Raw genomic sequence first — 11407 nt, 5'->3', positions numbered from 1 at the left:
CTTCATACACCTTCCATGGAGGTAGAAATAGACCTCCATGCACCACCCAATGCATACAAGCAGAGTGCATGTACTCCACAGTGCAAGTAAAAGGGAGAACTGCTTACGTAATGTCACTGGGGGGAGGCTTTGCCGGGAGGAGAGAACCGCTTACGTAATAATTATCGAGGGCCCTTATGGGAGTTGTGTAAACAACCAGCACATTTCACTCAAAAAAGAAAGAAAAACAAATCACTTCTGAGTGGGATACAGGTCAAAGCAAGGGGCTAGATAATGTAGCTCAAGTAGAGCATGGAGGAATAAAATAACACGTTAATCCGGAAGTTGCATGTTCAAAATCACGCTTCTAGTCAAAATGTCTTTGTTATAAACCAAAATTGTCCATGCTGATACTCGTTATCACCAATGAGTGACGTCAGTGTATCCGATGAGTGACGTCATCGTGCCCCAAGCGTCATTGTGTAGTGTCTCCATAAAGCATGGAGTTACCATGGATTGTTACTTGCTCTATATGGTGTCACGTACAATCCTCCATGGTACAATTGAAGGAACACGTTGCCTTGGATCGCATTGTTATGAATTGCATATGGGTGGAAAGATGTTGTAAAAGTAGAATACAATGATCCACACAAACATGCCTCGAAATTGCACGGTTTTCCTTTAACCTCGTCGACTAACACGGTCGGCCATTAATTATGGGAGTCAGTTCGTACAGTAAAAGGAAAACCACGCAATTTCGAGGCAACTTTGTGTGGATCATTGTATTCTACTTTTAAAACATTGTTTCAATCATATGCATTTTATAGAAAACGGTTACAAAACGCTTTTTATAGACCAACTCGTCCGATCCAAGGCAACGTGTTCCTTTAATGTGCAAGTTGACACGGCACATCTGATGTGTTGCTAGTGACGTCAGTCATTTGCTTATGGGTTTTACACTTTTTTATTTGACCTTGATATCCTAAACAAACAATGTTCAAAACGTGCCTATAAGTAAAACACATGCATATTGCGAAACTATTGAGTAACGTGGTGACGTGACCATGGAGGGTGTGGGACAAAGGATGCGGTTTGTTCAGTTGCTGCCTTTATCTGTTTATGGTTCACTTTCTATTTACTTTAGGCTCACTCTTTATCTAAGTTGGTATTTTATATTAGTGTGTTTTTACGTAAACGAAGGGCCAATTAACTTTCCCATGCATGGACAGAAAATTGTTATTGTATTGTATTGTTTTAATAACACTTTCGTGACGTCTTATAGCGCGCATATCCGTCACTCAGTGACGCTCCTGGCGCTTTAACATACCGTATTCCCTGCAAGGTATGTGGGACTACGATTGAATTATGAGATCTAGGCCCAATTTCATAGAGCTGCTAAGCACGAAAATTTGCGAAGCATAAAATTTCTTCCTTGAAAAAAACAGGATTACCAACCAAATTTCAATTTCTTGCATATCACTTATTACTGGTGTTCAGCTATTGTTTGCTTATCCTGAAAATCATGTGAAAATTTGTTTGTTAATCTTGTTTTTATCAGACAACAATTTCAAGCTAAGCAAATTTGTGTGCTTAGCAGCTCTATGAAGTTGGGCCCTAATCCTTCTTGATAGCAATGGTTTACAATGTTATGTGGCGCAATATACTGCCAATCAAACGAGGAACATCGGGGTGAACCCCTCCTTCCTTTTACAATAACTAAAGTGCATTTGGGTATTTTACGTGCGTTTCACAACACTAGGGAACAACGGCTTACCGTTCCATCCGAAGGACGAATCAATGGTTTGTTAAGTGTCTTGCCTAATGACACTCGAGTGTCACGACTGGGACTTGAACCATCACTCTGCTGATCAGAAACACCAGCGCTTGAGTTCGGTGTTCTTATCGGCTCGGCCACGAAACTTCCATGTTTTGTATTGTATTGTATTGTTTTTTTTTTATTGTATTGTTTGGTACTGTATTGTATTGTGTCGTGTTGTATTATATTATTGTGCAATGTATTGTATATTGTTGGTTTGTATAGACGATGTGACCTGTGACATCACATGTTTACAAAAGAGCCACAGAGCCTGGACTTCCTGCAGGCAGGATTTGTACACAGCCTAACGGAAGAAAACATACAATCTTATTTTTTTATGGAGATTGCACTGTCTAATTCTTTTCAACTTTTGACACGATGAGAGGGGGCACGTCTCAAAACTTATCCAGCCTTTACTTTATAATTCTTTGATTTGTGTGGAAATTATGACTCAAAATGTCAACTTTCCCATAGGACCTGTGTAGTATCTTGCCTGCCAGAACACTGAAAGAATGTACAAGGTCGACCACACTTAGTGTAAATAAAGTTTACATGGTCTGTTTTTGTTCGCCTCGATAACACGGAGCTCTGTTTCCCCCAAAAAAACATATTTTTAGCCCAATCCCTGACCTTGGCTTTCTTATTGTCTGAACACGTTTTGTCAGCGTTGGAAAATCCAGCCTACCACGAAAGTCAATGACGAAACAGGATACGGACCAAGATCACACACGTGGTCTCGGAAGGGAATCACTGTAGTATAAAAGTTTCTACTCACTGCACGCAAAACACTAATATCCAATATCTTCCAATGTGAATTCCTTCATTCATGGTGAAACACCACGATGATAAGAAAAACTACTAAATTGTAGTGTTTCAGGGAACGCTATCGTCCAGCAGTTTTTGTAGCAACAAACTTCGACTGAACTGAATTGAGTAGCAAATCGTAATTTTTCAGTAGCAACCGATACATTTTGTGCAGCATTATTTTGCTCTGCTATACAAGGGAAATCGTACCCTGTGTTCAATACAATGGCATGGAAACAACTTGTATATTTACTCCTGATCTTCACGCAGGTTATCCTTACGATGGCCAGTGACCATGCTAAGGGTGATTTGGGGATACCCATGCCGCCCAAAAACGCTCCTTTACGGCGACAGGCACGAGGAGCTACTGGTACTCGAAATGGTGGTGAGTGTTTCTATCTATAGTCCACTTCCTTTTACATCAAAGCATATAAATTATTGTGACCTTTTTGTGATTGTTCAGCCTTACATGCTTACTACGACACTTCATGACTTTGTACGTCAAGGTAACTGGGGCGTAACACGTTTTAAATGCACTGGATACTTTTGGTGATTACTCAAAATAGTTGAGTAGTTTATAAAAACCTACTTGGTAACGAGTAATGGAGACTGCTGTTGATAGTTCAAACATTGTGAGAAATGGCTGAAGTAACTATAGTTTTTTAGCAAGAGGTAATTCCCACTCAAATATGAAAATACTGAGTTGAAGTCAAATTTTTGACTCCCATAAATGGCCGACCGTCTTAGTTCGCAAAGTAAAGTGAAAACCACGTAATTTCGAGGCAAAATTGTGTGGATAATTGTATTCTACTTTTAAAACATCTTTCCAACCATACACATTTTATAACAAACGGTTATAAACTCTTTTTACAGACCAAATCGTCCGTTCCTTTAACTTTTTATTCTGAATTCCTAATCTGACCATGGAGCAATGACAAACACAAGTAAAACGTGGGGCGGCCATGGCCAGCTAGCCACCCACGTTGCAACGCTCCTTTACCAAGGTAAACACCTCGAACAGGAAGCAAAAATTCCTTTCCAGTTAGCGTGAAGGAAACAAATTGAGGAATAGTTACCACTGTGGTCTGAAATGATTGTAGAGTGATTTTACTTAGAGACCAACCAAACCGGATTGCGTGGTGTCCTTGACAGATGTTTCCCCTCTATATTATTATAGCAAAGCTTCTTGACAACACTCCCGCAGCTTTCTGGTTGTCGGCACAGACATCTCTAAACTGAACCACGCATGGTTTATTGTGGTAACTTGTTGGGTGTATTTTATTTTTTATTTTCGGCTCCTTTTCTTTTAACGATGTTAATTAAAGGCATTGGACAGTAGTTACTCAAAATAATTGTTATAGAATAACCTTACTGGAGAGTACAACAAGATGAGAGTGAGAAACGGCTCGCCTGAAGTAACGTAGTTTAGAAAGAGGTAATTTCTCACTCAATTATTAAAATACTTCAGGGCTGGAACCTTTTTTAGTCACAAAATTTGTGCAAGAAGGGTGTTTTTCTTTTATCATTCCCTTGCAACTTTGATGACAAATTGAATCCAAATTGTCAGAGAGTTGTTATTTTATGCATAATAATTTTTTTGTTGATACACCAAGTGAGAATACTGGTCTTTGACCCCACAGTGTATGTGTGCAAACGGGGTAAGGGGTGGGGTCCGCCATCAAATCACGTGGTGGTTTGGGCCGCCAGTATGGTGTAAGAAACTTCGCGAAATGACACAAATGATGCCTCAGAAGTAAACTTAATCAATGTGTACTGGATCACAGGCCTAAGTAGAAACCTCGTCCTCGATAAGTGTAATGTGTTTTTTTGCACGTGTCCAATCAGTACACGGGACGGGACCTACGGATTATAATGTCACATCCTAAGGACAAAGCAGTTGTTGCACAAGGACACAAATGCTACGACCGGGACATGAACCCACACTCTGCTCATCAGAAACACCAGAGCTCTAGATCGGTGCTAAATAAGTGTGCAACAAATAATTTTAAAATAATTGTATAAGCTAAATAAGTTTGTATATGATATTTCTATAAAGCGATCTATGTTATATAGAGGCAGTGGACACTATATGTAATTACTCAAAATGATGATTAGCATAAAACCGTACTTGGTAACGAGTAATTGGGAGAGGCTGATAGCATAAAACATTGTGAGAAACAGCTCCCTCTGAAGTGTTGTAGTTTTCGAGAAAGAAGTAACTTCCACGAATTTGTTTTCAAGACCTCAGATTTAGAATTTGAGGTCACGAAATCAACCATCTAAAAGTACACAACTTCGTGTGACAAGGGTGTTTTTTCTTTCATCTTATCTCACAACTTCGACGACCAATTGAGCTCAAATTTCACACAGGTTTGCTATTTTATGCATATGTTGGGATACACCAAGTGAGAAGACTGGTTTTTGGCAATTACCAATAGTGTCCACGTGCCTTTAATTTCTTGATTTATTTGCTTATTTACACACAGTATTTCCTGTAACCAAAAGCAACATAACCGTTGGCGTGTGCAGCGACAAACACCTTTGTAGTAGCCTTGGCTGTCAGCCAATGCTAGATTTCTATGGCGAACCGCCAAACCTGTGCAATTGTGACACAGACTGTGTCTTCTTCGACGACTGCTGCCAAGACTACACCGGGACGTGTGATGGGAGTGCGCAACAGAGTTACAATTCCTCTGGAATAAACTTGGAAGGATTTGAGGTGAGTTTGGTCGTAGACTCTCTCACAAGGATCTTTTCATGTGCCCCCCTTTTTTTTAAACTTTGATTTTGGTAATTACACAAAATATAAATTAGCATAAACCTCACTTCGTAATGTGCAACGGAGAGCTGTTGATAGTACAACACATTGTGAGAAACGCTCCCTCTGAAGAAACGTAATTTAAAAAAAAAAAAATATTTAATTTGTCACAAAGAATTGCGTGACCAGAAGCCCTTTAATAATATCTAAAGCACACTTTTTTTTACAACAAGGTTGCTTTTTCTTTCATCATTTTCTTGCAACTTCAATGACCAATTGAGTCCACATTTTCACAGGCTTGTTATTAAATGCATATCTTGGGATACACCAAGTGAGAATACTGGTCGTTGACAATTTACCAAACGTGTTCAGTGCCTTTGAAGGCCTGATTTTATGCACACTGTTTGTTTTAATGATGATGGATAATTAAAAAAGCTTTAGTAACTAGTAAACATGCTGGAACCATCAATCATCTTAACCAAGCATGTTTTGAGTGCAGTGTTTATTTGAAGTAAAGTTGTATACATGGTTGTACCGTGGGGGAAGACATGGTTGTACCCGCAAGTTAGTTTGAACAACTTAAGTGTTTATTTTACTGCTTGTTTGTTATTTTTGCTTCATTCGTGGCTGAACTACAGAGCTTTCACCGAGCTAAAGTTAACAGCTTGGAACCATTTGATTATAATTGTTATCTGCAAAACAACCTACCGTGGAATCACGTCGCTGTAACTGTTTTGCAAGTTTTCTTAGGGAAAAACGAGGCTCCGAACGAGCAAGAAATGGGTTTTAAGATGGTTTGCCACCAAGCGGATGGTGTAGCCGTTGTGTGACTAAACGATTGCAGTGTAATGAAACCCTTTTAACTGAAAGTCATTAGCTCCAAACGAATGTCCCTTGATGGAGTCCAATTAACCACCAGTTAAAGTTCAACATCCCAATTTTTTTTAAGAGTAAAGCAGTCAAAACACTTGAAAAAACAAACAGTATACAACAAAAATGTAACAAAAACTTTGGTAAAAAAAACTCAAACTTGTTTTTAAATCAGATATCTTTTCATTTAAAACAGCCGCAGAGTTTCTCTTGCATTGCACCGACCGAAAACTCAAAGGAGTATCTTCTAGTAACCAACTGTCCAAAAGACACTACTGACACCCAGACGACTGTTCAATGTGAGAACCCAGACCAAGATGACGTTTTTGCTACAATCCCATGCTATGGAACGAACAATGGCGTCCACTACCGCAATATATATTGCGGTCTTTGTCACGGGGAAGAACAGACCGATTTAATCCCATGGGAAATTCTTGTAGACTGTGGGGATCAGCAATCAAAATCCAACAGTGCCGCTGAGCTTCTGCAAAACTCCATCTCGAACCTCAACCAGGTCGAAAACGAGCTCGGCTGTGACGTCATCTTCAAAGTTTCCAAAACAGAGGGCATACTGGTTCCTCCACGAGGTTGTTACCCGGATGTTATACGTCACTGTCCAACAGCAGAGGACGCCCTCAGCGACGCGTGTGAGTCGTACACAGCACTCACCACCGTGACGAATCTTGGTGAACAGCTCTTCCGGAATCCACACTGCGCTCTTTGTAATCTTCCCAACGGGCCGGATCGAGTGGACCTCGCCACGGATTGCTCCAAAGATATTCCTGTTTTCTATTTAAGAGGAATAGTACCCAAGAGACCTACTGTGGTACGTCCCGTACCTAGGCCTTTTCCTGGGCCTGACGGTTCTAAAGGGCCACCAGGAGGTGGTTCTGAAGGGCCATTAGGAGGTGGTTCTGATAAAAGGCCAGGAATACCCGGACCACCAGACGTAGCCCCACCACCAATTTCCATCATCTTTAACTTCCGGTCCAGGGGAAGAGTGCAAGTCAGCAGAGACAGCGAGATTCTGGCTACAACTGAAACAATCGAATGCTCAGTGAATGAAGTGTACAATCCATTCCTCTCCATGTGCCGTAAGCTGTCATGTTCTGCCGGTTACCTGCTGGACGGGAACCAGTGTGTTCCGGACTTTGGGTCTATGGGGCAGGCGTGTGGCGACAGAGAAGGTGGCGATGATGATATTGAGATTGGAGTGACTGTCACTTTTGGGGACCAATGTGAGGCAGGTCTTCCTTCTGAGCTGGATTCCCTTCGAGACGAAGAGGTACGGGAATGTATCGCTAGAGAAATCCCTGAACTTGGTGAAAGACTTGACATAGTCTCTTCATCACTACCCTCACCAGCTTGCGCAGGAATTGCCAAATTCTCTTTCATGGCCGCTGGAAGAAACACCACATTCGGCGCATTACGTCATGAGCTTAAAATATCTCTGGCTATTTCGGAGTCTCCATTGTGTTGGATGTTTAACGTCAGTGACACGTGGTCTGTCGAAGTGCATCAGCAATGTGAACGTCTGCTTGAAGAAAGTTGCAATGACCGCTGGATCAATGAAACTGAGTTTTCCATCTCTGTTCAAAATGATACCACTTTCGTTTACGTCAACGCATCCAAGTCTTGGTTCCCGTTGAATCAGACAATAGTTCGAGCCAACTTCAAAAGGCGGGAGAATTTGTTTGACCAATTTACCGACTTACAGATCTGCGCTGAGAAGACGCTCTCTTGCCCTCTGGAGGTTTTCAACTCTTCGCTTTTCCAAGACGATGTAGACAATCCTGGAGCAGTGGTTTACACACCGACTGGAGATGTGTTTAATAAGAGTGAGTATGTACGTCACGGTGAGATGATCGGAGTGTGTTCATTCAATACGAATCCTCCATCCCAGCCTCCACAACAAAATCCAGGAAAGCTCCCTCAATGGCAAGTTACAGCCCAGCAAATACTCAGCCTTGTTGGGAACATCATTTCGATGGTTGCTGCAGCGGCGACATTTGCTACGTATTGTCTCTTCAAGGAGCTCCGTAAACGCATCAGTGTAGCCATCATGGGACTGGTATCCAGTCTCTTCATGGCGCAGTTATTGCTCCTTCTAAGTGGCACAGCAACCAGCAATCCGGCTGCTTGCACCGCTGTGGCATTCTTAGGTCACTTCTTTTGGTTATCAGCAGTCCTCTGGACCAGCGTCTTGGCATTTGACCTGCACCGAACTTTTGCATACGGGTCAAAAATCCGTCGCCTGGATCTTGAGATGCGGACCTTCCTCCTGGAGGTCCTGTTTACTGTTTGTGTTGCCATGGTAATCGTGATGCCATGCCTGGTGATCCATCTGTGTGACTGCACTGATATTCCTCTATGGTATGGAGATGAGAATGTGTGTTGGATTGGCGATGGATTCACCAACCTGATAGCCTTCGGGCTTCCAATTGGCATCATTGTACTCGTGAACATTGTCTTGTTTAGCTTCACCGTGCGTGGGATCCGCTCTGCGAAGAGACAGACAGAAGGGATGCTTCGCTCTGACGAATCGAAGGAGCGAAGAATGCGGAATGAGCTCGTCATTTATGTCAAGGTAAACTGCTATACATTTTCACTTTTGGTACTCGATTCACTGCAAAAACAAGGACCAATTTCATAAAACTGCTTTTAGAAGAAAATATCAATGTATGATATTATTTATACATGTACATTGTATTTTGGCTGGTAACCTTATTCTAAGAACACAATAATTTCCGGTGTGGCAGGAGATCCCCGCCCTAAACAAAAACTTAAACATTATATAAAACAAAACAAAAACATGCTGAATTCCCTATACGCGAATTTTGTACAAACTTCTTCTGATAGCGCCCTCTTTTGAATAATCCCCCACAGCCCTGTATTCTTCCCATGTGGGTGGTGGAATTTCCGGGGACAGACTTCTTTAGGACACCAATGAGCGATTGTACGAAAGTACTTGTAGCTGGTTTTTCGTCCCACTACAGGTGTACTAATGCACATTATTGGAGGATGTAGTCTTGGTTTTAAAAATGTTTGATCACTCTTTTTTTGATTGTGTAGATCTCCAGCCTGATGGGTTTTACGTGGATCTTCGGGTTTGCAGCAGCATTCAGTGACCTAGCCGCTCTTTGGTACATCTTCATCATTCTCAACTCCTGTCAAGGTCTCCTCATCTTCCTTTCCTTCATCTGTAATAAGAAAGTCTGGTCTCTCTGGAGGAACTACCTCCGGTGCGGTACTAAGGTGAAGAGACCGTCAAAGGACCGCTCCAATATGAGTACGGTACCCTCTAGAACCACGCCCGTGAGTAATACTAACACAATGTCATCGTCAAGGGACACGACTCTGTAGCAGTGTTCTATAAGGCCGTGTGCGAATTTGCGGCTAGAGCTACGGCTACGGCTAGATTTCCGTGTCATCATGCGTTGAGGTATAGGACGTCCTTAGCAACACCCTAGGCAACGGTCGAAGCCGTAGCTGAGCCGCCGATTCGGATTCGGCCTACTCTCTAAATGTAACAGAGTGAAAAACACCACTCTTTAAATTGCTAGTTGTCCCTCATAATAGCTCTTTAAAAAGAGTGGTGGTCATTTCACTCTTTTAGAGGGGTGTCACCCCAGGACAGAGTGAAAAATCACTCAAAAACGATGCTGACTTCAATCTTAAAGATTGGAAGACCACTCAAAAAAGAGTTGTCCCTCATATTGCTCTTCAAAGAGTGCCTTTTCACTCCTTTGCGTTTAGAGAGTACGTTATGATTCCCTTGCATACGACGTCATAGGCCCAAACAGCGCCCACCACTGAGGTCAAATAAAACCTTTCATCTGCTGAGAGTTGTTGGAGCGTGTACAATCTTACGTCGTTTGTTTTTTGATGATCTTCTCGTCGAGGGAACTCGGCAAACTCCAAAGCTGGCAATAGCCAATCCTTCTCTCATTTAAACATGATTAAGAATTGCACAAATCAACATTTTGTGCGTGTTTGATCTCAGTGGTGGCATACAATGCAAGTGGTCTATAATCAGTATAACTGTTAAAAACATAACGTCATTTTCTACTTTTGAAGTTTCTTTTCCAACCATATTTATTCCATACCAACTTAAAGCTTTGTTGTAGCCCAATGCGCCAACCAGAAGGCAAAATCACGTGCTGCATTAGAATTAAGTGTAATATCTATACAATTTCGTAGTCGCACCCGAGCCCAAATTCATAAAGCTGGTAAGCAGAAAACTTTGCTAGCATTTTTTGTTTCTGCGAAGTAAAATTAACTGGAAATCCTAGAGTAAACAATGTACATAATGGTATTTTGGCAGGTGACCGGGGCCAAATTTCATAGAGCTGCTTATAAGCAGACAAAGATGCTAAGCACAACATGCTTACCAGATTAGGTTACCAGCCAAACTACCGTTTCACACATGTACCAATTGTGGCTTGTATCTGGCACATTTTTGCAGATAAGTCTTGCAGAAATTTGTTCAGCAATAGTTTCTGCTAAGCAAGATTGTTCTGTGCTCAGCCACTTTTTGTGATTAACAGCTTAAAGACAGTGGACACTATTTGTAATTGTCAAAGACCTGTCTTCTCACTTGGTGTATCTCAACATATGCATAACAAAAACTGTGAAAATTTGAGCTCAATCGGTCGTAGAAGTTGCGAGATAATAATGAAAGAAAAAACGCCCTTGTCACACAAAGTTGTGTCCTTTCTGATGTTTGATTTCAATCAAATTCGTGGAAAATTACTTCTTTCTCAAAAACTACGTCACTTCAGAGGGAGCCGTTTCTCACAATGTTTTATACTATCAACCTCTCCCCATTACTCGTTACCAAGTGAGGTTTTATGCTGATAATTATTTTGAGTAATTACCAATAGTGTCCACTGCCTTTAATGAAATTGGGCATGGATACGAGTCGGTGACAGTACAGTTAAAAACAAACACCTTTTTGTGATTTTTAAAGGTAACACACGGACATGAACAATGTGTTGTTTGTGGAAGTTTTACGTCGTCTACAGAAATTTCAGACTATGCAAAGAATCTTTCTACCAAAAATGCAGGCTCTGTCATGACATCTATTTATTTATTTTGTGATATAAGAGTCTTATAAAGACTGGAAATTGTATGCTTATATAGAAATTGTATGCTTATAAAGCACAGAGATTACCATAAAA

At 41.3% G+C, this 11407-nt stretch overlaps 1 protein-coding gene across 1 annotated transcript; it reads left to right on the top strand.

Annotated features, from left to right (window-relative positions):
- Positions 1-2517: 2517 nt before the first annotated feature.
- On the top strand, positions 2518-10846 carry LOC117300993. Its single transcript, XM_033784866.1, has 4 exons — positions 2518-2984; positions 5086-5318; positions 6424-8814; positions 9300-10846. Exons 1-4 carry the CDS (start codon positions 2825-2827, stop codon positions 9588-9590), a joined length of 3075 nt encoding a protein of 1024 aa, XP_033640757.1. The 5' UTR covers positions 2518-2824; the 3' UTR covers positions 9591-10846.
- Positions 10847-11407: the final 561 nt, after the last annotated feature.

The sequence above is a fragment of the Asterias rubens genome, chromosome 16 (genome assembly GCF_902459465.1).
Source record: "Asterias rubens chromosome 16, eAstRub1.3, whole genome shotgun sequence".
NCBI lineage: Eukaryota > Metazoa > Echinodermata > Asteroidea > Forcipulatida > Asteriidae > Asterias > Asterias rubens.
The sequence above is the reverse complement of the archived record's forward strand: the minus strand, read 5'-3'. Positions and strand labels throughout refer to the sequence as shown.